The sequence below is a fragment of the Thermobia domestica genome, chromosome 8 (genome assembly GCF_964235325.1).
Source record: "Thermobia domestica chromosome 8, izTheDome1.hap1.1, whole genome shotgun sequence".
NCBI classification, from domain to species: domain Eukaryota; kingdom Metazoa; phylum Arthropoda; class Insecta; order Zygentoma; family Lepismatidae; genus Thermobia; species Thermobia domestica.
In genome coordinates, this window is record NC_137461.1 from 283,871,154 (window position 1) to 283,898,371 (window position 27,218).

Consider the following 27,218-nt stretch of genomic DNA (forward strand, 5'->3'; position numbering starts at 1 on the left):
AGTTGAGTAGAAGAAGCTGCAAAGATTGTTGATGTCGCTCCACCTGGTTGTCACGGAAAATAATATTGCTAATCAGTTTCCGACCTCGTTGCAACTGCTTTGAATAAGCAAAAATGTCGAAGAGAAAGTAGAGAGTCACTGCGTACATGCGTGCGTATGGTTATTTGTTTATGATGTAGTTTGCATGAAAAACAAACCATTTGAATACACATACTCGTTACGCAATACCTACGAAAATATAGTGTTCTATAACTTCCTGGTATTATCGCCCACCTGAGTCTATGGCCGTCCAGACACCTTTTAATTGGTGCTATAACAATACATCGATTTCCATAGTCGTCAGGGTTGGCTGGTTTAAACTACAAAAGAAAAATGTTCTTAAAAGTGTAAGTGTTTGTAAAATCTTGATGACATTTTTGTGCGTAACACGTTTCACTCCCGTATATTATTCGTATTATATTCAGACTTAAATCCCCCATTCATTACTCAAAATGATTATACTACAAAAGCAGCTTTTTTAAAAGAAATATAAATTTATGAATGTTTATTTTGTGATTTTTTTTATAGTTTGATATTGTTATGTAACTGCAATCAAAGAAACATTCTAAATATTGTTTCGTTTTCATAATGTTTACTATTGATAAAATACATCGAGATGCCGGACTTTTTTTGTGTGTGTGTTGGGGGGGGGGGGTCATACAAACCCCACGAGAGGCATTTAGTGAAATGAGAAGCATCTTTGGTATCTATTTGTGTATAAATGGGTCTGAGCCAAAGTGGACTCAAATAATTCGTATCTTTATTCACTTTTCTTACTGATATGCAAATTAAGTCGTTGTATTTCTTTAACTTGGACTAATAAAAGTCGTAGTCAACTAATTTGGACTAAATTAGTTCTTCTGTACTCTGTAGTACTTTGAAATTGTCCATATGTAATTCCGTATAATGGTTTCACTTGTGGAACTGTTTATCTTTTTGTCCTTCTGAAATGACTCTCGACAATTATATTAACAAGTAGGCCTACGTAAAGATCAGTACAACGTATGTTTATCAGGAGTCCTTCGTGAGTGAGTCAGCAGACGTATCGCATTTGTGGCCAATTCCGAGTTGAAATGGAGGACAATTTCTCTCGGATGTAAGTCGAGAAACGGTTTGGACTCTGCTTTAAGCTTATGTGACCCCTTCCAGCATGACCCGGTTGTTGCATAATAACACGAAGGCGAAAAACTTACTTCTGTCCATATATGATATGAATACATAGAGCAAATTATTTAAACCAAAATAACCTGGTTTAAACCAAAAGTTTTTTTTATTGTTTTTTCAATAAAAAAAACCCATGGTTTTTGCCAACCCTGATAGTCGTTCTATGTGGCGTTTGAACCGGAATTCGTCAGTTCTTACAGTGGTGGCAAAAAGTCCTGAACACACTCATTTTTTTGCCTAATTTTTGTGTTATGAAATTATCGCACTATCTTATATATTGTTATTGATTTTAATTTATTTTTTCATGCTGATTCCAAATCTACTACTAGTTTTTTAATGCCTAAAATATTTTTTGTAGTAAAGCTGCCTGAACACAATAATGTGAAATATGTGCAGAATAAAACAATATACAATAACATAATATGAATTGAAGAATAACACGAAAATTGACAAATACGGTACATTTAATACGCATTTTGAAAATTACATTGTTGTCACATGTTAAACATCAATATTTTATGGGCCAGCCGTTTGCTTTAATTACGGCTCTACATCTTTTTGGCATGGAATGCACTAATTTCAAAAGAAATTCTTTCGTGACAATATGGTTGAAGGAAAATATTAAAGCTTCAATTAACTCACGTTTGTTTGAAGGTTTTTTCTTTGAAATTTCATAATCAATTTTAAACCATAAGTTCTCTATCGGATTAAGGTCGGGAGACTGTCCTGGCCAGTTCATTCTATTCACAGTATGGTCTTTGAACCATTTCTGGACTCCCTTTGCACGGTGACAAGGGGCGTTATCGTTCTGAAAAATCCATGACTGATTCCCAAAAAGATCTCTTGCAGTTGGTAGCAATTTATTTTGTAGTATTTCAATGTAATCCATGGCTTTCACTGTTCCGCTAACGATGTGAAGTCTTCCAACACCACGAGAAGACATGCAACCCCATACCATCACTTTTGTCGGGTACTTTACTGTGGGCTTCAGACACTGAGGGCTGAATTCCTCATGAGTGCGTCGTCTTACATAGGCACTACTTTGGTTACCAGAAATACAAAACTGACTCTCGTCACTAAATATGACCTTTTCCCAGTCTTTAATAGTCCATAATGAATGTTCCCTTGCCTACGTCAATCGCCTCTTGCGTTGAAATTCAGTCAGTAATGGTTTTGGGCGCGCTTTACAGCCTCGTAACCCAATTTCCAGTCTTCCTCTAACAGTTCTTGGACACACACTCACATTCGATGTCAAAGTCCATTGTTTCAAAATTTGCGTTGAATTAAGCTTTCTGTTTGAAAGTGAAATCCTGTGCAATAACCTGTCTTCACGTAAAGATGTTTTTCTTGGTCGTCCTGATCGCCCCCTGTCTGCAATAGAATTTGTTTCAGAAAAGCTTTTCAAAGTTCTCACGACAGTAGAAAGGCCACATGGTACTTTAGCAGCAATTTGGCGCATAGAATAACCTTCTTCCTTCAAATGTATTATTTTGTCTCTTTTATTCTCAGGCAGATATGAAAACTTAGCCATAATTCCAATATTTTTCACAAATGCACTTCAAATTGCTTTCAATACACTACTAAACCATGTTTCACCTTCTCCTTTCAACCCTTTATCGCTACTGCTCTCTGATTGGTTGAAATAACGGAGCATTTCATTGGTTGAAAACACACACACTTATTCTTACAGTAACCTTGTGCTTTCTTGTCAAGGTTTTTTTTTTTTTTTTTTTAACCGTATCAATGAAACTATTTACTTTAGATGCAATCTACAGATAGATTTGAAATCAGCATGAAAAAATACATTAAAATCAATAACAGTATTTAAGATAGTGCGATAATTTCATAACGAAAAATGAAGTCAAACACAAAAATTAGGCAAAAAATGAGTGTGTTCAGGACTTTTTGCCACCACTGTAAGTTCTGCGCTTTGCTTCAGAGATAGTTACAATCTATCCTTTGGTAAAATCAAGTAAATTAGAGCAGTGCTATTTAATCTTTTTTTCTCCGTACCCCTAGACACAGTTCTCCATCCAACTGTGTACCCTCAAGCTGTTTAAAATAAATTAAATCGAAATGAACTTATTCAAGGTAATACACATGTTCTGTTGATTAAAAAGGGAGACAAACAGAGTCCCAAGAAAAGGACAATCATTGTGCCAATTAAGAGACTATTTACAGAAGGATAGGGTCAAAAGTGCACATCCAAAAACATTACGATGGGAAATTTTCTCCAACTACGATTATTCAATAAATATTAGAAATATGCTTATTTCAAGATTACGTACCCTCAGAAACATCTTCGCGTACCACCAGGGGTACGCGTACCTGCGGTTGAATAGCACTGAATTAGAGCAAAATGACAATAGAGTGTCTGATAAGTTTTTCGCAGCTAAACTCTTATGTTTTCTACAAATATTTTATGTCTGTTATTTTCAGTTAATATATTAGTGCAATGTACGAGATCACAGTATTCTATTCTGTTTGCAAACATAATTTACTTTATAGTAGGCAAATACAATATATAAAATTTTGTATTTTGTATCACTTGTAGGAGAAAGAAAGCAAAAGAATGATGTACATTCACCAGACCAAGAATGATGTAGGTACCTCCTTCTCTCCGAACCCTCTATTCAAACAGGAAGTGACAGAAATCAACTACTTCCGGTTTTAACGTTGATCGCTAGAGTAAAAACGGTAATAGATAGCGAGAAGCTGTTTTCTGCAATCGATTAAGCGTTGCACAAATATATTCTCTCTCCTAAAAACTGAAGTGATAAAAATCTACTACCACACCATACAACCCAAACTCCTTCATTTGGTGTACACGTGACACTCTTACTTGTTACTTTCTCAATTCTTCTTCATATCCACGATTCTAAAGCCTCCACTCTTTTTCGTCCCGGTAACGTAATGTCATTTTTCTGCACCATATAATATTATGTAATACACCAAAAAATTCCATGATTCTTATTTTAAAATGTTTATTCGAAGATCCACGTTCCTTCCTCCTAAATGCTTTTTCGCCATTCCAATCTTCGCACTTTGTCTTCACAAATAATACTACCCACCTAGTATCTAGTAGGGTATCGAAAACTAGTGATTTGTTTACTTTCTTCTCTCCAACTTCTGTACTTGATTCCGACCGCTTCGTTCCCATCACCACTGGTTTCGTCTCTCCGACCGTTTTGTTCCAATTACTATTGGTTTCGTCTCTTCGACCGTTTCGTCTGTCAACATTGGTTTCGTCTCTCCGACCATTTCATCCCAATCACCATTGGTTTCGTTTCTGACCGTTTCGTTCCAATCACCATTGCTTTCGTCTCTTCGACAGTTTCGTTCCAATCACCTTTGCTTTCCTCTCTCCCATTGTTTTGTTTCAACCACTACTGTTTTCGTCTGTCTGGCCGTTTTGTTCCAATCGCCATTGCTTTCGTTTCTCCGACCGGTTTGTTCCAATCACCATTGCTTTCGTCTCTCCGACCGTTTCGTTACAATCACCATTGCATTCGTCTCTCTAACGTTTATTTTCATTCCATGTTCTTCGCAGGTTTTGTTCAAGTTTTCGAACATCTTTTTAGTTTTCTTTATTTATTTCAAAATTAATAAAGGAAAAATGAATGAAATTGTAAAGCCAAACGAATGTGTCATATACTGCATCTAAATAATCAGTAAGGGAAACTTCCGCCCACTCTGCCTACCTATATGGGAATTCACGTGAGGAAGTAGTTTTATGGGTGATGACATGAGTGGGTGATTATGTTTTGTACACATTTCTTTAAAACAACAGGAGATAAGATACAAATATATGTTAAGACTGCTCGAAAAATAATCTTCACTAATCAGTATTAATATCTCGTATCTGTAGCATGACGCAATGATGACGTAAAAGAAGAATTTCTTTAATAATAAAAATAATAAATATATATCAATGGAGGAAGTGAGTACAATTGGTAGATGAAGCATCTCCTTTCTGATGCTTTTCTCAACTGAGATGTAATAAGTACGAAACATCATCATCCATCCACTGCTGAGCATAATAAAAGGCTGAGAAATTTTCTCACATCTTCTGGTTACTGTCAAAGAATACATATATTCTCAAGCACTTGCTAATCTGGGTGCTTCCATCGGAATTGCAAAATATACATTGAGCAACGGTGGCCTGAATTACATCATACGATGACATCAAGTAGATCATCACACGCACTTCAAAGAGAGGGTATTTTCTCAACGCTTTTAAATAAATTCCATTGACAGCCATTTACATATTCGGCTAATCTCCCCTCATCTTGTCCCGATGTAGAAGCAATGTCGGAAACTTCCCTCTACTCAAGCAATAATTCATTCGTAATTATGATAAAGTTCAAGATGAGCTGTGGCACATAACTAAGAAATTCTGTTCTGATATACCACGATAATCATTTCTATGGGTCGGATTTCTATGGTGTAAAAACTTTGATTATATGCATGCATTTACTTCCTAAAAAATGGCAATCTATGACCTAAAATACAACTATAGAATCTATACAACTTAACACTACTAGAGCGCTCTACTTTAGTCATCCTAAAATTATTATTATTATTATTATTATTATTATTATTATTATTATTATTATTATTATTATTAATAATAATAATAATAATAATAATAATAATAATAATAATAATAATAATAATAAAAAGTATTGTGCCTTTTGAACAGGTCCTGAGATTGATTTTTCTTTTTTTCTTTTTTTGACAAAATATTTCTTCCACGTTTCTCAATTTTCAGCTTCCTCTTTTAACTCCCAATATTTTTCAAATCATCGATTTGTTGTGTTCTTCTTCTTCCTATTCCTCGCTTTCCTTCCATGACGATATGAAGACAATTTCTTTGCAAGATATCTCCAATCCAATCGGCCATCCTACAAAGGATGATGGCAAAAAGTGTCCTCTTCTTTCCAATCCGTTTTAAAACATCTTTTGTTACTCTCTCTGCTTATTTTATCTTCTCCATCTTCCTCAACACCACATTTCAAAGCTCTCAAAATATTCCTTCTCTAATTGCCTCTAATGTCTAAGTTTCTGAACTATACTCCATATGTAGCAGTTGACCAAGTTCTTCTTCAGTCAATTCTTCAATCAAATATTAAGCCTGGTAATTAAGAGTGATCTTTTCTTGTTGAATGCTTCTCTGGCTACGGGGATTCTTAACCTGATCTCTTACTCTAAAACTATACTTTAGTGATAGGCTTTGTTAGAAAAAAAAAGTACAACGTAATTATGTCAAGCATTCCGCATATTCGAGAATATTCCTACGCTCAGAGTTTAAAAAATATCATAAGTACCAGTGGTTATTTCAGGGCTTGGCCAGGAGAAAATTCTACCGAGGCCATATCTCCAGTCTTTTACAATGTGGATTACTCGTATTTTTGCAATGCTACTTTCGTCATCCGTGTATTTAAAGTCCCCCTCGGATGTGGATAGAAAAAATAATATCCACCAATCTACAATAAATAAACTGAACTTCAGGTATGACTGCAGAGAAGTAGAAAGAGACCGACAGGCTGACGGCGATTTCTCTTCAAAGTGGTTGATGATGATACGCCTCGTCAAGAACTCTTACCCCTCACAGTATATAGTATCATTCAAATCCTGTTACACAAGATATTTCTCTACGAAAGCAAGTTCCAAATAACTTCCAAGGCAGTACTGGAAAATATATTTCGGAGTAATAAATGAAACTCACCTCAAATATGACCAAAAATATGTTTTTTTAAAAAATCACTTTTGGTCTAAATATGAATACATTTCAAATATGCATTTATATTACCAGTAAAACTGTATTTTCGTGTTCACAAGTAAGAAAAATGATTATATTTAATTAGGCACGTAAAACGATACCACAATAAAAAATATGACGTCATAGATATCCGACAATTAATCATTACAATAACTGGTGCCTAACAAAGTAAATAATTGGCTCAGTGGTAGAGCGTTCACCTCCGCTGCTTGGGGTCCCTGGTTCGATCCCAGCATGCGCCGTGTGGACTTTGTGGTGGACAAACACCGTACTCGTGGGTTTTCTCGGGGTTCTCCCGTTTCCTCTCACTTTCTCCATTTCATTCATTTCTCATAATCAACGTCTCCTTTAGCATAACCGTGGGACGTAAAACTTAAAGATTGCAATTCATTTTTCTCCTTCGAATCGATAACAAAGCATATATTGTTAATCTGATAAAAAAAAAATGAAATGAAATCTTTGAGGTTTACGTCCCACGGTTATGCCGGTTAGGCTAAAGAAGACGGTGATGATGAGGAATGAATGAAATGGTGGAATGAAGAAAGTGGGAGCAAACGGGAGTACCCCGAGAAAACCCACGCACTTCATCTGATAATCGTGTGAAATTTATTATTATTATTATTATTATTCTATTAATTAAGCTCCGTAATCGTAGTGTGTGTAAACCACACTATAACAATCATAAATATGGATTCTTATATTCTAGGATATCAACACAGGGTGTTTCAAAAATGTGTCACAGTATTTTGGAAACAGATTCCTTACATCAAAATAAATAAGCAGAAAGTCAATATGGACCTGTGCTCAAAAGTGGATAGTTTCCGAGTTATAGGCTGCCGAAAATGTTAAACAAGTGAAATTTAAAAGTTTATAGCTCCACTACTATGACATCTGTCGTAGTTGGGTCAAGACATCACTGAGAAAATGGTATGTGAACTATCCAAATACAGTAGAGCGTCGATTATCCGAACGTCGGTCAAAAGAACGACCGCTTAACCGAACTGTGTACTCGCTCGCACCTGTTACTCTCCCACCCTACCGTCCATCGATCATCCCCCTCACTCCCAAACCAAGTTTCCCACAGTAGTCGCCGCACTGAGCCACCGCTGGCGGAACATTGCTTCTAATGGGGCCTTCATAAGGCGCTGCTGACCGGCCAAGCTGCCAGTCGCTGTGTTTCAACAATCAGCACACTTCTGTCGGTTTGGCACTGGCTGTAGAAGTAGCGGCAGTATCAAAGCTGTTCACAGCAACAGCTGCGCCAGCTTAGAGTTGAGGCGTGCCGCTCCGCGCATGGCAAATAAACGTGTACAGTTCGATTATCCGAACAAACCAGTTTTCCGAACACCCATGTCCCCCAATTACTTCGGATAATCGACGCTCTACTGTATCCATGTTTAAGAATGCTTCAGTATTTGCACGCACACTAATTTTTAGAAAAAATGAAATGAAATCTTTAAGTTTTACGTCCCACGGTTATGCCGGTTAGGCTAAAGGAGACGGTGATTATGAGAGATGAATGAAATGGTGGAATGAAGAAAGTGGGAGGAAACGGGAGAACCCCGAGAAAACCCACGCACACGGTGTTTGTCCACCACAAAGTTCACTTGGCGGGGGCTGGGATCGAACCCGGGACCCCAAACACCAGAGGTGAACGCTCTACCACTGAGCCACCGCGCCCCCCACTAATTTTTAGAGAGGTAGGTGGAGAGTGATCAAGTACTCCCAAACAGCCTCTCTAAAAATGATTGTGCAAGTACCGGAGGTTCTAAAAGATGGATATTTGGATAGTTCAAATACCAGTTCCTCACTGATGTCTTGACCCGACTACGATTGGTCCTATAGTAGTGGAACTATGGACCTTTAAAGTTCTTTTTCTTTTCACATTTTCGGCACCCTATAGGTACGAAACTCTGCACTCCCGACAACAGGTTCGTAAAAAACTTTTTTTTTCTTATTTTGATGTGATTAATCTATTCCCAAAATATTATGACCAATTTCTGTAACACTCTGTACATCCTAGAGATACTAGCATAATTTCTCAAAGTGATTAAACTACAAAAACAAGCATTCGCATTACCTGAATTAGAGATTCATCCATAAACAAGTACATCCTTAAGAGCCAAGACAATAATATTATCTCATATTTTTTGTTTGCACAGATTCGCACCAACCAATAAACAACCAAATAAGCAAATAAGAGTATGTGTAAACATTCTGTGGCATTTTGCGCCCAGTTTCATTTTCCAACAATATACGATTCCCATGTATTCTATATTTTAATAATAGTATTTAAAAAGTTACGACAGATGGAAAAATGCTCTAACTTTTCCTGATCAAGTTCACTTATGAAGGACAACATTCTACGAAGTACCAAACAGTTTATTTCCTTCTACAGGACGATTGATGTCTTAACGTCACAGTACTTTTTTATACTAGTATCCTTAGTCCCAAATACGTTCAATTATAATTTCTGTTATGATGCTGCTTTCCCTAAGAAGGAAGACGATTTATTGCTTCGGAAGGAAAGACCAGGAAACTTTATATTCAGCCACTGTTCCAAACGTCAGACGACTTTACTATTATGGGAATGAAGGCTGTCACGTTATCTGCTTGAGAAGCGGAACACATTTGACATATGAAGACCTGGATTCATTTAAGATGCTCTGCACTAGACTGATATCATATGGGACAACACACAATATGGTCTACATCTAAAGCCATCCATAATATGAAGTGTTACTAAAGTAGTTTCTAAACATTCATTCTTTTTAGCATAAAAAAGTACGTATATATACTAAGATGTCCTTTGTTGTTTATTTGAAAAATAGGAAAACACACATATTAATTTTAAACTTTCTCTGCCTAAATTTTATTACCCACAAATTTATCATCATCAATATCTGTACTATCCGTGAGGAACATTTGATGAGTTGTTGCGTAATTCTTAATTCAATATCCTACAAAACATGTTTTAATTCTTTCTATTCTAGTTTTTGTTTCCTCTTCACATTTCGATTTTTATGATATGAGCAGCTCGGGGAAACACAATGGGATATCACATTTTCCACGTTTCGACTAAACTGAAAAAAAAAAAAGGTTCAACAGTGTTTTGCTATTCAAAGCAATGACACATACCAAACATGCTTCCCCTATAATCTGCAGGTGCATTTTCGAAATCAACCCTTATGGTGTATATATATCCTATATGGTGTATATAGGATATATATTACCATACACATACACCATAGAGTGTATTAAAATGCTCATATAGCATCTATTACTGCTGTTTTTTTTATTGTTCAGTCGTACATACATTGCAAAACAGGACACATGTGTTTTGAGAAGGAGCTCGTCAAGTTAGTGGGGGTCATGACGTCATTGTTTGACCTTTAGGAGTACAACGCAAAGGTTTATTTTATTCCCTCGCAAATTATCTAAATGATTTTATAGGGTCCAAAAACACATATACATATCGCAGGCATGACTATCAGACAGTATACACGAACATTACTTAGTACTTTTCAAGTGATTTTGAGGTCTGTAAGTTAACATACAGCCGGTCCAGAGAGACCTAAACTTTTGAAAAATGGATTTTTTTAAAAAGAAAAATACCCATTTGCCTCCAATTCTCCTTTTCAGGTATATGATACGAACATACGAATGGTACTGTTTGGAAGGTTGTCTTATTCTGAAGAGAATGAGGTACGAACTATAATCCTAGGAGAAACAGTGATGATGGGGTAGCTGATTGACTGAAAGCTTAAAATTTACCTTCAAAATCCCAAAATCTCAGAAGGATTAAAATATCTACATATTGTTCTAAATTTCAATTTCAACCCACTCCACCTATTAATTCAATTCCGCCGGAAATGGCGCTTACCATTATGTTCGCTCGAGCCGCTCATATCGTTCAATACCATTTGAAACCAACGTACAAGCTGTCAGATTATTTAGACCATAATTAACTCATAAAACTGAATGAAACAAGGTACTAACTTTTGTATTTTTAATTAAAGAGCTCATAAATTATATGAGAAAAAAGAAGTAAGTTCAGCTCAGTTGCGATGTGAACGACGGTATTAAAAAGTGACCTGAACTTTCTTGACCTGCAATTAAAAAAAAAAAGAGGAAAAATGAAAATGCACAATATAGCGTACGTATATAATAATTCTTACCTTGGTATATGGACATTCCGGCTGACTTTTGTTTGCCTTTGTAGCGTAGAGTTTGGGGATAAAGGGCTACCTCTATTCTCCTTGTCTCTCGCATAAGTCTGGAAGTGAAACAAAACAATTCACATCAATACAATGACACAATAAGCAATAGAAACATGTTTGAAAGCAAACTACCATTAAACATGTTAGTTATAATACTAATTCACTTAACATACAGTGGATCAAGGCTTATACCGTTAATATAAAAAAAAGCTGAGTAACCCAAGCACTCTCTAAATAAGATATTATTTTCTCCCATGCTTCCAGACAAGTAGGTATGTGTTTTCACGCATATTCGTTGCAGTTCGCAATTAAATACAGTAAATATGTTATCCGAGACTGTAAACTTATGTTTTCCATATAAAGCGTTTCCCAGGACGGGGAATAAAAGAAAGTTTGAATTTACCATAGAGGAATCAAGTACGGTGAACTTTTATTTTCTGCATCATATTATTAGAGATGAAGCAACGTATATAGTAGTTTGTTGTTAGTACACACACACACATTAATTTATCATAACAAGAGCTCACAGACATTAATATAACTGCTCATGGATGAAAGTGGGGTTGACTTTTACCTTTCAGAGTATCAGCTCCTGTGAATAAAACCCATTCACATAAGAAGGAAATACGAAGTCTTCTGTGATTTACTGCTACATTATGTTGTTATCATGTGTATTCTGTAGTACGGCCACGAGAAACATGGACATTTCGTTGTCTCCTTTTCGGGACATTTCTCGAGTCTCATGGGCAGTGGCGGATCCAGGGGGAGATAGGGGCGATTGCCCCCCCCCAAAAGAGGAAACTATCTTATTTTATATATATAAATAAAAAACATCCCAGAGTTTGAAGCTGTTAAAAGTAGCTCTATGACAACCCACCGCCCCGCCCCCCAGAAGTTGGTCCTGGATCCGCCGGTTCGATTCCCGGTGGGGACACTACGTCAAAAGAGTGTAAAAGCTTTTTGAGGCCAGCCATCCTGAGTGAGGTTTTCCTGGGTGAGGCTTATCTCTTGTTTCGGAAAGTATGTATCTGTTTCTATTGGAAAAGCTTGCGCCTTATCTCGGAAAGTGTTATCTGTTTCTATTGGAAAAGCTTATCTCTTGTCTCGGAAAGTATTATCTGCTCCTATTGGGAAAGCTTATCTCTTGTCTCGGAAAGTGTTATCTGTTTCTATTGGAAAAGCTTATCTCTTGTCTCGGAAAAGTATTATCTGCTTTTATTTGAAAAGCTTATCTCTTGTCTCAGAAAGTATTATCTGCTTCTATTGGAAAAGCTTATCTCTTGTCTCGGAAAAGTATTATCTGCTTCTATTGGAAAAGCTTATCTCTTGTCTCGGAAAAGTATTATCTGCTTCTATTGGAAAAGCTTATCTCTTGTCTCGGAAAAGTATTATCTGCTTCTATTGGAAAAGCTTATCTTTTGTCTCGGAAAAGTATTATCTGCTTCTATTGGAAAAGCTTATCTCTTGTCTCGAAAAAGTATTATCTGCTTCTATTGGAAAAGCTTATCTTTTGTCTCGGGAAAGTATTATCTGCTTCTATTGGGAACGCTTATCTCTTGTCTCGGAAAGTATTATCTGCTTCTATTGGAAAAGCTTATCTTTTGTCTCAGAAATAATTATCTGCTTCTATTGGGAACGCTTATCTATTGTCTCGGAAAAGTATTACCTCCTTCTATTGGAAGAGATTATCTCTTGTCTCGTATCTCGTAATGGAAATTCGATCTCCTCTTGTCTTACGGGGAAACTCAATAAACAGAAATAATTATATCGTTCATTAAGACCTTCAAGTAAAACATTTTCACTTACTAAGCACATCAAAATTCATCAAAACTATGATATGCAGAGAATGACCTTGCACCAGTCATCTCCAGCGGAATAACCATTACCACTAAATTGACTCTGTTCCACATTTTTTTACAAAACGATGCTTTTTAAATTATCAAAATACTAGAACAGACACAAAAATTGACTCTAATAACATCTTTTCTTTTAGTGTGCATTAAGAAAAAGTATAACATGTTTCTTCATAAACGGATGTTAAATTACGCATCACGCTTAAAGAAGAAAAATAATAGAATAATTATGATGCTCTTTTCCACCCAAACATCTTGAATATTAACATGATAACCTTGACATGATGCCAGACATTCAACCAGCATAGCAAAGTCAAGGCTGTTGTTAATTGACGCCAAGAATCCAAAATATTCAATAGCTCATAAATATCTATGTGTTTTGCTGATTTTTCAACTTTTTCTCACTCTTTGAACGTCTTGGTCAGTACAGTTGGTAAATATTTGCATTAGGAGCATGTGCAAGAATTCCACATTTAAAAATGTGAGGAGCTGTATAATGTTTTCTGTAAACGACAGTATATGTTGCAGTCACCTTCATCTTAAAAGCACGGCCCCAAAGGTGGCTTTGCAAATGCTCTCAGCGTAGAGTGTACTTGCGGGACATGTGGTCTTCTTTTAAATTTTGGCGAGAGACAAGTTTATAATGTTCATGGCCCAGCATCTTAAGCAGGAGCGCCGATCCTGGAGGCCCGACACCCCATCTATTTTAATGCATATGTTTTTTTATTTATTAATACACAGTATTTGGCACAATTTGAATTCAATTTGTCTTAAAAAACATTCATATCTGCCTTCTTAGACCTTTGTCTGCAACCAAACACACATCTGAATGGACTCCCTTCCCCCCAAGTTACAGAGAAATCGGCGCTCTTTAATCCTCGGATATCCATGACATTTTAAAACTCTGGATTCCCAGCAGGGGTACAGGTATACCCCAATACAAATTTCTGTAATTAGAAACATTGTTATTTGTGGCATTTATAATATTAGTTATGTTACTTTATGTTGGGTTATGCTTTGTTAGGTTATGTTGGTGTTGTCAGAGTAGTGTAAGTTTAGGTTTAGGGTAGGTTTAGGTAGGTTAGGTTAGAGAAACGGGAATTTGTTTATACGGTATAGAACTGTATTACTTTCGTAATGTTTTTTTGTGGCAGAAAAGGTTGCAATATTGTAATAGCGATATTATCTGTTCTTTATTTTGCTCTTTACAATAATAAAATACAACAACAAAGTACTTGAAATAAATATGGTAACATAAATACCCAAGGGGTAGAAATGTACCACCAGTGTAGTTCAGTGGCGGATCCAGGGGGCAATTGCCCCGATCGCCCCCCCCAGAAGAGGAAACTTTCTCATTTTATATATGTAAATAAAACCAATCCCAGAGTTTGGACCTCTTAAAAGTAGCAGTATTCCAACTCACCGCCCCCCTCCACAGAAGTCCGTCCTGGATCCACCGCTGATGTAGTTTTAGCCACATACGTCCGCAGATGACCTTACAACATAATTGTTATTGAGGAAATAAATTTCCTTACAGTCTGGCCCACAATGTAAAGAACGTTAGTCAACCTCTGGTGTCTGTGACATAAAATACACAGTAAAACATATGCATCGGGTACATTTGTACCTCCCTTGGGTATCTACCTAGGTAAAGGTTAAGGCAATTGAAAGGCTGCTTAAATTAGGAGATCGCGATTTTTAGTCTAGTAAAATAGAAATAATAATGTTAAAAAAGACGATGCGGTATACAGTTCCCTTTCCAGAAACAGAATTTTCATTCCTGGGAAAATACTAAAAGAAGTCTGAGGGTAACATACAGTATTAGTACCTCAACGGTAAAAGCGCTCAAGCCTGACCCAAAAGAACCGTGGGTCGACCCCCAAGCTTTTTTCCTGGCGGGAGCTCAAGTGGTTCGGATCCCACATTAAACTGTAGGTCCAAGTCTCATATAGCCTCGCTGTTGAAAGGGACGCTAGACTGAAAATGAAATGAAATGAAATCAAAATCCAGGCTTTTTTCTGGTGAACAACATGGTACCCCAAAATTTTCACGAGATTCTCTTGCTTCCTCCCAGTACGCGATTCCACCTATTTAAACATCATATTAGCAAGGTGTTAAATAATAATAATAAAACATTTTATGAAATGTTCCAGTATGGCTGGCACACAAATTAAATCATATTGCTCTTTTCACTCTGTGAATCTGAAGAGCTCCAGAAAAAAAAGTGAAGAAAATCAATCTAAGAATGATTTGTCTTTTGATTTGATTCGAGTTTAGCGTTCCCTTTCAGCACCAAGGCTATATAAGACGTGGACCTATAACTTAACGTATAATCCGAACCGCATAAGATTCCGCCGAGAATCAAACCCAAAGGCGCGCAAAGCTATCCACAAAGCCACCACGGAGCTCATTATTCCAATTTAAATGATGTGATAGATCTTTCTTTCTGTCTGAAGATGAGTTCTAATATATATATATATATATATATATATATATATATATATATATATATATATATATATCACCTATTATAACTAGTGGGACCACTAAGGCAATACAACAGAGGTACGGTGACCAGTTTTTTTCTCCCTTTAAGTGGTACACAGATATATATATATAAACTGAAAAAATGACATCTTTAGTTTAACGTACCACGCTTAGGTTAAAAATACGAATGATCAATACAAGTAAATTATTATGAAAGAAGTCGTGGAATGTGAATGTTGGAGGAAACGTGAGAACCGTGAGAAAACACAGACATGAAGCTGTCCACCACAAATCCATCTTAAAAACTGAACCACTTGACGTAACAGCGCTTTAAGTGGGCCTGAGCTGCTCCAACGCCATCTGTTAGCGACCACCTGAACTTCATCCAGGCTAGTAACGAACATGTGGTCAACGCGCTGCGTCGCCCTGTCACGTCTTTTATTCACGTGACTCCCCAGTTTGCCTCACGACTCTGGGTGAACGGCGAAAATTGGGAAGCAACGGCAGGGAATCGAACCTGGAACCATGCGGACACGAGTCCAACGCTCTGACCACGGTGTCCAACAAACTCATCTTACATGGAACTGAACTAGAGGTGAGTACCCTACCACTGAGCCACTGTCTACGAGAGAAGTCGTCTCGAAAATATGTCATGAGTGATGTCTCACCACGTGCAGCGGCGCAAATCTGTCTTCAACATTGGGGGGAACGTTTAAGAACGCCCCCCTTTTTTTTTTTTGGCGATGTCCAAAATATTTATGCAGTTGAAAAACAATGTTGTGTAGGATCAAGAGTTGTCTTCAACGTTGGGATCAATTTTATCTCACGTTCCTTTGTGAGAATTGGACAAAAATAATATTTTTTCCGCCAAAAACACATTTCAAATAGGATTATTGGGGGGACAGTCCCCCTCAGTTCCAAGATTGGAGGGGACATGTCCCCTCATCCCCCCGGGATTTGCGCCAGTGATCACATGGGCAGCTCTACGTCTACATGCAGGAAAAAAATGGGAAATAGGGAGTTGAAGTAAAGATTGAGAGTTACGAAGAAGGAATACTCCTACAAAACTGAGTAATTATGGATCCCTTTTACAGATGTTCACCGCTACACATCAATATTCCTCAGAAATATATGACAGTCTGACTTACGGCGCGTATACTCACTAATCTGAAGACGTACGGAGTGTAAATATAGACCTTACAAGAGTAGACATCTACTGAAATTCAATGAAAGCTCAATCCTTTACAAACTCCCCTTCAAAGACAAGCTATGTTTTCAGTAATGCTAACAGGTTGCAATTACAGGACGAGTGAATTGTAGTGTCTTCCCAGATGCGACAGTCTACGCAAAGCTGTCTGGCATACATATAAGCGTACAGGAAGCTGTAATTATCTTTGATAAAATGACATCATCTTAGGCAATAAACTTCTCAGCCGCCAACCTACAAAGCAATGGATGTTAGTTTCCGTGTGGGTTTTCACCATCCACCATCACGGTTCTTTGAACTCACAAAATAAGATTTCGTAGCATATGGAACAACTCGATTATATTGAGTTTACAATCTACTGTATAAATTTCTGACCTCGAATATCAGTATCAGCACTGTTTTTAACGTCGATTTCCTTTACAGTTTAATAATAAAACAATCAAACGAAATTAAATCTTATTGAGTTTAACGTCCCACAAGTATGGTCTACATTTAAGGGGACAGACTACTAAATATTTTTCAAAAGCTAATAAGCGTTGCAGACAAAACAGGAATAGGCCAAACATGAATTCCTGTTTCGCTATATCTAAGATAAGATGGCGATAAGTGTTGCAGACAAAACAGGAATAGGCCAAACATGAATTCGTGTTTCGCTATATCTAAGATAAGATAGTGATAAGCGTTGCAGACAAAACAGGAATAGGCCAAACATGAATTCCTGTTTCGCTATATCTAAGATAAGATAGTGATAAGTGTTGCAGACAAAACAGGAATAGGCCAAACATGAATTCGTGTTTCGCTATATCTAAGATAAGATAGTGATAAGCGTTGCAGACAAAACAGGAATAGGCCAAACATGAATTCCTGTTTCGCTATATCTAAGATAAGATAGTGATAAGTGTTGCAGACAAAACAGGAATAGGCCAAACATGAATTCCTGTTTCGCTAGATCTAAGATAAGATAGTGATAAGCGTTGCAGACAAAACAGGAATAGGCCAAACATGAATTCCTGTTTCGCTATATCTAAGATAAGATAGTGATAAGTGTTGCAGATAAAATAGGAATAGGCCAAACATCTAAGATAAGATAGTGATCAGGAGTAGGCCAAACATGAATTTCTGTTTCGCCTATATGTAAGATGAGATAACGATAAATGCTGTAGTCATAACAGGAATAGGCCAAACACAAAGACATAAGAATTCTTAGAATATAATTAGGTTAGAGCCTATAAATATAAAACAGACCACTTTATCATTCGCCCGTAACCATAAAAGATAAACAACATTCCAATTAGACTGACTGACAGTAAAATTTCAGCCCCATCTCCCGATTACTAAACGAGAACGAAAACTTCTCCTATTTCCGTTTTCGGTCTGAGATCGACCTAATCCAAAATTGTTTGTATAAGCCAACGAAAAATACATCTACGTATAAGTCTGATCTTATGTAAATGTTACTTCAATCAGAGCAAACAAAATAAGAAATCTTTAAAACAGTAAAGCACATATTGTTGAAGAAGGTCTTCAGGGCATATTCCCACAGGCTACACATTCACACACGCATAGAAACAAAAGAAACCTCACAGTCAAGTGCAACATACTGTGATCCGTTCCGGCCGCCTGGTTTTCGTGGGTCCACGATACAACAATCCATTCTTCGCTCCATTATAACACCTTAGCAGCGTCGGGTCTTAGATTGAGTTTTGTATTGAAAAGGAAAGAAAAAATTATCTGCATACGATCTATTCTTTTTTCTTGTAAACTGAATAGGAATGTTGATTACTGATAAGACGCTAGTGAGTAAAAGGAAAATAAGCATCTCGCTTCATGCACTAATGACGAGATAGGGTAACTAGAAGCAAGTGTAACTGTTAAGCAACGAGATATTCTTATGAAAGAAAAAAAAACTGGCCAGTTTAGTTTACAAACTGAAAATTCTCAGCAATTTCGAAATTGGTATGTCCCACAAAACAACATGCTTCAGTAAGATTTTGATACGAGTAAGTCAGAAATTGAAAATTAGACATAAAAAGGATAATAAATCAAAATATTTGTCTAAAATTTAAGCGCTCTTTACATTTTACAATGTACACTAATGTCCAACATGATTGTCGCATATCTATAAATGTCTTCTTGTAAGAATATAATTTGATAATGATTTTGTAGGGTACTTTTAATACTGATACTATGTTTATAATCGAGAAATGTATATTTGTGGTAAATTTCATAGGAAAAAAATTATAAGTAGGAAAATTAGAAAGTTTAAAACAAAATGTTGCTAAATGGACAAGAAAGTTTTATTATCGTTTCATTGTTCTTATTTACTGCTCTTTTGTCATGAAATTTACCACATACATGTCTTTGCCGATTATACACATACTAACATTGTAAGAAAGACGGGGCGAATACCTTATTAAATTATATTCCTACAACAACATATTTATAGACATGCGTGAAATAATTTTGGACATGAGTGTACCTATCAGAAAACATTAACTAAGTTTCCGAGATTAATTGGGCACTGGATTTGTTCTATCGCAACACAGCGCACCATTGTTTTACAATCTTATATTACGGCCGATAACTCTGCTAAAGATTTAGATCCTGGCGAAACATACTTGAATTCATGAGGTCAAGAGCTTACGAGCTCGAAAATCACGCTTACTCGACTGAATCTCATGAAATAAGTGTGTGGTCTCAAAAAGATGTGTGTGAGGTTGAGTAAATGTGATGTTAAACGATGTTGTGACGGTGAGGTTGAGTGCGTGTGATGTTCCATTGATTATATGAATGTAAACTCGACTTGGACTTCATTTCATTTTAGCGTCTCTTTCAGCAGCAAGAGTATGAGACGTGAATTTACAAAATAACGTAGGGTCCGAACCATGAACTCCCGCAGGGAATCGTATCCGGGTCTCTCCATGCCACAGGCGCGTACGCTACCCATGAGACGGCTCTTAGAGTGTAAAGTCGAGTGAGTTTGATGTTAACGTGAGGTTGAACGAGTGTGGAGTCCGATTGGTGATATGAGCGTGATATCAAACTGATGTTCGGTTTGTGTTATAAGTGAGTGAGGTCGAGGTTAAGTAAGTGTTATATCAAAATCATGTAAGCGTGAGGTCAAACAACTGACGTGAGCGTGAGATTGAGTGAGTGTAGTGTCAAAAAGATGTGAGTATGAGATCAAGTGAACGTGATGACGGATTGATGGCGTGAGCGTGAGGTTAGGTCAAAATGGGTACCACTGGTCTTTGCAATTAATTAGATTGCCTTATATTGATTACAAGTCACATAGAATCCTTATTCACGATAGTCTTATAAGAGAGAGATATATCTTCATTTAAAGTCCTCGCATGTAATCTTACACATTACGATCGAATTACTGGCGCTTTCTTCTAGCCCCAAGTATCATCATTATCGTATTATGCCATTATTGGCAAGTCATGAAAAGCTTCTATGCTCCACGGTCTTAACTAACCTATTCGTCTTCATGTACGATTTTTCTCTTTTGATATCGTCCATTAATTGTAGTCTCCTTCGCTCCCTCTTCATCTTTCCTGCCACCATACCCTCTAGCACGTCTCTCATGATACACTTCTTTCTTAGCCAATGTCCTAACCAGCTTCTCTTCCTCTTCTTAATAATATCTACGTAGAAAAATTGTTCTGTTCTCCTCCAACATTTCTAACACCCTGTCATTCCTTTTCTGCTTGACCCAGCTAATTCTCTTCATTCTTCTCCATATCCACATTTCGAAAACTTCCAGTATTTCCCATAATTTTTACGTAACGTCCATGTTTTTGCTTCATACAGTACAATACGCCACACGAAGTGCTCTATGAGTCTTTTTCTCAACTCTTTATTTAAGGCCCCATAGACAAAATATATTTTTCTTTGTTCTAAAGGATTCTTTAGCCGTTCCTGTCGTTCACGTGATATAACTATGTATCACAAATTTTCATTTTGCAGCTTTTGAGATGTTTAAATACTTATGAACAAGAAACTGTCTAAGTTCCCATTCATTTCAAATATAATGAAAAGCATTCGGAGAAATCAACGGACTGCAAAATCTAAATGGCACAGGTATACATTAGAATTAACTTTGATCTTAAATATTTCCTTGCCCAAAGTCTAGGAACGCAGTGAATACTACAATGAAAATTACTAGCATCTCTTTACTGTTGTCATTGCGGATTTAAATGACGTAAACGACTTAAATATTAACATGTTGAATTTAACATTATTATAAGATCATCTCATAATGATTTTTCGATTATAACTGCAATGACTCTATCAGACGAGCAAATAGTAAAGTGGATGGTACATGACATGAGAAGAATGTTCGTACATGGTAAAGACAGGTAGGAAAGGAGATCATCCATGTAAAAAAGAAATGGCAGTGGTCCTACAATACTACCCTGGGGAACTCCAGAAAGAACGGGGACAAATTTGGACGAAGCATCTTTCATAACAACACGCTGCATACGATTAGTAAAATAACCCTAGTAAAGACAGGAATTTGTCATGAAGATTAAATCTGTTGGATAGCTTGCAAAGAAGCATATGGGTGTCAATGTTGTCGAAAGCTTTGGAGAAATCTAAGTATATTACATCCAGTTGAGAGGTTTCTGAAATACAGTTTATAGCATGAATAAGAAATTCTGATAAGTTGGTGAGGCATAACTTCTGTTGCAGGAAGCCATGCTGTGTAATGTTCAAATAAGGAGCTGTGAAGTTGTAAAGTCTGTCCTTAATGATTTTCTCGCAAAAAATTGACAACGGAGAAAGAAGAGAAATAGGTCTATAGGAACATACATCAGTTTTACTGCCAGATTTATAGATTGGAATAATGTTAGCCCGCTTCCAGTTACATGACCTAGAATCAAACCAGGGACCCCTCATTCCAGACATCAACGCTCTACCACTAAGCCACAACGCTCTATGATAGATTCTTATGTGAATACAAAGAATTGGACACTTATTTATTATCATGAGCCATTGGGAGATAATTTAATTATAAAATAGAAAACCCCGGTTTCGAATACCATAAATAACTACTTTAGGAGGCAATGTGTTATTCAAGTGAAATCAATGTGGAATTTCCACGGCTCTTACGAGTCTTCATCCCGGCGAAATTAAAATACTGCTAATTTTACAGTAATTATGTGATATCTTCAAATAGATAAAAGATTATTAAAATATGGAACAAGAACGCCCTAGACAATATCATTTTGCGTGAGGTACCGTTATCACAAGTCACCTAGTGGCTTTATGTTTTCAGCTGTTTAGAAACGCGAAAATAAATGTCGATTTTCAAAATGGCTAGAAATCGAAGCAGATAAGTGACTCGTGATAACGGTATCTCATGTAAAATGATATTGTCTAGGTCGCTCTTGTTCCACATTTCGATTATATTTTATCTATTTGAAGATATCACATAATTAATGTAAAATTAGCGGTATTTTAATTTCGCCGGGATGAAGACTCTTAAGGAGCTTTCTTACATACAGAATAAATAACAGCGCAACTATTCATCTCTTCTTTAACAAATAAAGTGTTCTCAACAATGAATATCGAAACTTCTCACGAACAACAGAGAGATATTACGGAAGATGTTGCAAATACTCTTCTTTTTATCCTCTTCAATCAGAAAGCACAGGAATAACAATCTAACTACAAAATCATGACGAAACTTCGTACGTAGGTGTTAAGTAATTTCTTCGCAATAATCGTGTATTTTATAACAGAAGATTACGAGGAAATCCGGAAAAGTATTCTTCAACTGTGCTATGTTTGATTTCAGATTAATTTCCTTATTTAATGAAGATTATTTCATTGAATCAGACGAAAAATAAAAGTTAATAAAAAAAAGTAATAAAAGGTTTTTGGTGGAATATTTTCATTGCGAAGTACAAATGTAAACATTAGCAAGAAAAGCGACAAAAGCTGTAGCTATATCAACAGCCTTCGAAATATCTAGAACAAAGAATGGAGAGAAGACGTTGAATTGACAGACAGGAAAACCAATGAATAATACTGTGAATACTAATAATAGAACAATATAACAGGGATGAGTAACGTGGGCTCTCTCAAAGGCGAAATAGTGAGGTGGGAAATGACCAGTTGATCCTACATGATGATCTCTGCACCCGCCATTTGCACTGTATTTAAGCCCCCGTTGTAGTGTCCAGCCTACTAGGGCCGGATTAAGGGAAGGGCTTGGACAGGGGCCTCTACTCTGATCAAAATCTTAATTAATTATCTTTAAAAAAAATCAAAGACATACAATCATCATCATAAAATAAAATGACAAAAATACGAAACATACAAATACGAATATTCCCTTAACTTTCCTATCGTACTTTCACAGAAATGTATTATGTGAAGTCAGCAGGGGCCACATTTTTTTTATAGCCCCGGGCCTCCAAATGGGTTAACCCAGCCCTGTAGCTTATATTAAAAGTAGGTTCGGTTCTTAACAACTTCAGTGTTACCAAAAGACACACACAAAAAGATCAAGAACTCAAGAGAGTAATACTAGAGTAATACAAACGAGTAAAAGAAACTGCTTAGAACGTTGCTTAAGAATAAACTGTATTCTGAGGGAACGTGATAAAAGTTATGTGTAAGGAAAAGGAGAAAATTCCAGTTAATAGATAATATAAAAAAAAAAAAAACTGCAGTGCGTAAAGACTTTCAATTTAAGGAAAACAACATGTCTGTGATGACACAATACTTATATTACAAATTATACCCTATTCGCCAAAAGCTTGCATGGACATTTTCGTAACTTAATAAACATAAAGTTTCATAGATGCAGAAATAAGGATTGTTGTATCCAGATTTCTCAGGCCCTGTTTTATACTTTCATACTCTATGATTATTTCCACAGCAGCTTCCCCAACTAAAATTTGGAAAAAATGTTTTATTGTATCTCCGTCATAATACGTACTAAGAGATTTCTAGTAAAGGATTATCGGCCATGTGCACCAACGTAGTTCAACTGTTCAACGAGGTTCATAATCAATTTCTGTGAAAAAGTACAACATTCAACGTTAAATCTCAATCAAGTGGTGCACTGAACTAGGTTTGTCCCTGAACGGCCAATTTTCGAGGTTTAACTTCGTTGAAGTTACTGAACTGACCTAAATGTATTGACCTGAGATTTTCAATTGTGCAACAAAATTCCTTGAACTATATCCAAGTCAGAAAGTTCAATTTTCAACTCGTTTAAATGAATACTCATTCGAACTTCATTGGTTCGCATGGTCGTATGAATGATCATTGAAGAATCCCGTAACTTATGCAACCCATATTTCCTGTTTGTCACGTAGGTTGCATATAAAACCAAACTATTTGGAACAATATCCCTTTTTATGGGTCTGATCCGCTCCGACGCCATCTGTTAACGACTGGCTTCAATTTTCAACTCGTTTAAATGAATACTCATTTGAACTTCGTTGGTCCGCACGGTCGTATCAATGATCACTGAAGAATCCAGTAACTTATGCAACCCATATTTACTGTTTGTCATGTAGGCTGCATATAAAACCAAAATATTTGGAACAACATCCCTTTTTGTGGGTCTGTGCAGCTCCAACGCCATCTGTTAGCGACTGGTTGAACTACGTCCAGTCTAGTGGCAAACACCGCGTCGCCTTATCTCTAACAGGGCTATCATAAGCTTTCTAGATCAAGTGACCGTCACATCTTTTATTCACATTACTTCCCAGTTTGCCTCAAAAAGCTGGGTGGACGCCGAAAATTAGGAAGCATCTGTCGAGAATCGAACCCGGAATTACGCGGACGTGAGTCCAACGTTCTAACCACTAAGCTACGGCCCCGGCGTCCTCGTTGGTTCCATATTTGACAGTATAATTTTTATGACAGTTCATTGCCCTCTTTAGCAGAGAAGAATTTATTGTGTCTTGAAATAAAGAATTAAGTACAAGATGAATCAACTGCTGCATGTGCAAAATTGTACTTCTTGGGAAAGAAACATGAACAGAACGCAAAATAATGGAAAACAATTTCAAAAATGTTAGTGTAGAGAATAACATAAATTTAATAGGTAGCAGCAATAAGGAAATCCCAGAAGTAACGAAAGTTGTATTCTGAAAGAAGTTATAGATACCGAAGAAGGTAAAAAGAAGGGGGCAGAACAACGCTGTTACCAAGACGAAGAGGGTTAACTAAGATTTACCTTCCTAATTTGCGCTAACTCCCCTGTCTTTAACGGCAGAATACTTACGGTGATGACAATGATATTTTTACAAAATGTAAAACCGTTTCCATCGTATTACACATACATTGTGTGGTAACTTGAAAGTTAGGAAGAAATTCTTTGAATTAGGTCTACTCGTTTTTCAACTAATAAATTTCTGAGCCAATTTTATTGGGCTATCTTGGGTCTAAAGGAATCGTTCCATTACTTTTATATTTTGCTATAAATATATAAGACAAAAATGATTTTTATGAATGTTTGAGGGGCGTCATTTGGGGCGGCTAGCAGTGAATAAATCACACTTAAAAGTCATGAAGTGTTAGTTATCGTTATAACACTTATCTTAAATAGTGTGCAATTTACTTTGTATTTTAAAAATGCGATTAATAATGTATTCTAATCAATAATGTAATACAGTGAAACCTCTACTAACGGACACCTCTCTAAAGCGGACACCTCCCGTAACGGACATATTTTATAATCCCCAAACACTGTAGTACGAAAAAACATATTGGCAAACCTCTCTAAAGCGGACACTCTCTAGTACGGACACGGACAGTCTTTTCTGTCTTTTATAGTTATTATTTACCTCTGTGTTACGGACACTTTCTCTAGAAACAAGCTGGAAAGTACAGTAAAAATACATTTTTAGTAATTCATACATGTGTCACTAAGGAAGCATTATGACAGCATTTTGCCTTCTCTACTGTCTGCTTGCAATCCAGACGAGGCGCCTATATTTAACAACAATGTCATATTATTCGCTTGCATCCCACTCCCACCCAAACTGTTTTAGACCCAAAAGTGATTGATAATTGTCCGCCGTTTGGAATGACATGTTATTCTACTGTCCCGCTGGAATCTCTAACCAAGCAAAAGACAAGTTTGGTATTTTTTGCCCATGGACACGCATATTGTCCCAAAAAAGACAATACTGGACTGTAATTAACCACAAATTAAAACGACATACTGAAAACGTAGTAAAGTGATAAGTGTAAAGTGCAGAGAACTCTAACATCTTATTTCCATGTTATCCCTCGAACGTAGAGTATTGGATGGCGGAGGATAATGCGGGTGCAGTAACATTTTGGCAACATTCGTAAATATATGACTCATGCAAAAAATATTTGTTTCAAATTGCACATTAACTTGTTTATTCATTTACGTAAGAAAATATTGAGCCCTCCCTAAGGCGGACACCTCTCTATAGCGGACAATTTTTTATTCCCCACGGCTGTCCGCTTTAGAGAGGTTTCACTGTAATATACTAATAAAACATTAATTTCTACTTATATTCCCGCCTCTCCCAAAGCAAAACCTCAAATGACACCACTGGAATGCTTACAATTTGTGTTAATCCTTAATATTATGTAACACTTACTTTCAGGGGCGCACTAACAGGGGTCCAAACCCTCCCCAAAACTTCCTAATTCGACATACATTTGTGCACTTTCTCAATAACACTATGCTAGTTTAACAGGGAAATGATTGATATAGCATGAAAGTTTGATCTTACACTTACTTTGTACTCTTTCTCTTATAAAAACATTCTATACCCAGGCCGGCGAAGGATGATTTCTGACAGCTCAGCTCGCGAGGATGACTGAGGAATGCGGTGTTGCCGTGTACTTCTCGCGTAGGGGGAGAATTATCTGCTTCCTTGTTGAGGATGAGAGGGGTTGAGTGAAAGTTTAGCAATGTGTGGTGGTTGCCATGGAGAAGCGACAGGTTCTGAGCCTAAGGTTGGTTGGCCTGCTGTCTTCTGCTCGCTCGCCGTGGCCTAGTGCAAAGCTGTCAGAAATCATCGTTCACTGGCCAGGGTATAGTTCTATCATTTTTTTTTCTGAAAATATAGGTGGAAGTATCTTACAATTACTTGTCGGGTGCAGAATAATCCCCGTTGGGCCCTCCTCCAAAGCTTATACTCCCCCAACGAAGAGCTCCTTCGTGGTTAAGCGGTTAGCGTACGCGCCTATGACGTGGAAGACCCGGGTTCGATTCCCGGTGGGAGCCCATGTGGTTCGAATTCCACGTTAATCAGTAGGTCTACGTCTCATATTGCCTCACTGCTGAACGGGACAAACTCAAAATCAACCCAACAACTCAATTCCTCCCCCACCAAAAAATATGAGTGCGCTCCTGGGCAAGGTTCAAGAACACAGGTCCCCCTTCTCATTTAGCTGTAATAAAGACAGAAAACAACGTGTCCTGCGGGGCTCTAACCCGCCTTCGCTCGCTCGGC

General features: G+C 37.0%; 1 protein-coding gene across 8 annotated transcripts in view; it reads right to left on the reverse strand.

The window, feature by feature from the left end:
• LOC145693650 (uncharacterized) overlaps positions 1-27,218 on the reverse strand; it is a 363,723-nt gene that overhangs the window by 79,204 nt on the left and 257,301 nt on the right. For all 8 annotated transcript variants that reach the window (XR_014132812.1, XM_081769857.1, XM_081769856.1 and 5 more), the window contains exon 3: positions 11,164-11,261. Coding sequence is in view for 7 of the 8 variants with exons in the window: in XM_081769857.1 (XP_081625983.1) it covers positions 11,164-11,261 (98 nt within the window). In the remaining variant the exon portion in view is untranslated. The remainder of the gene's footprint in view (positions 1-11,163; positions 11,262-27,218) is intronic.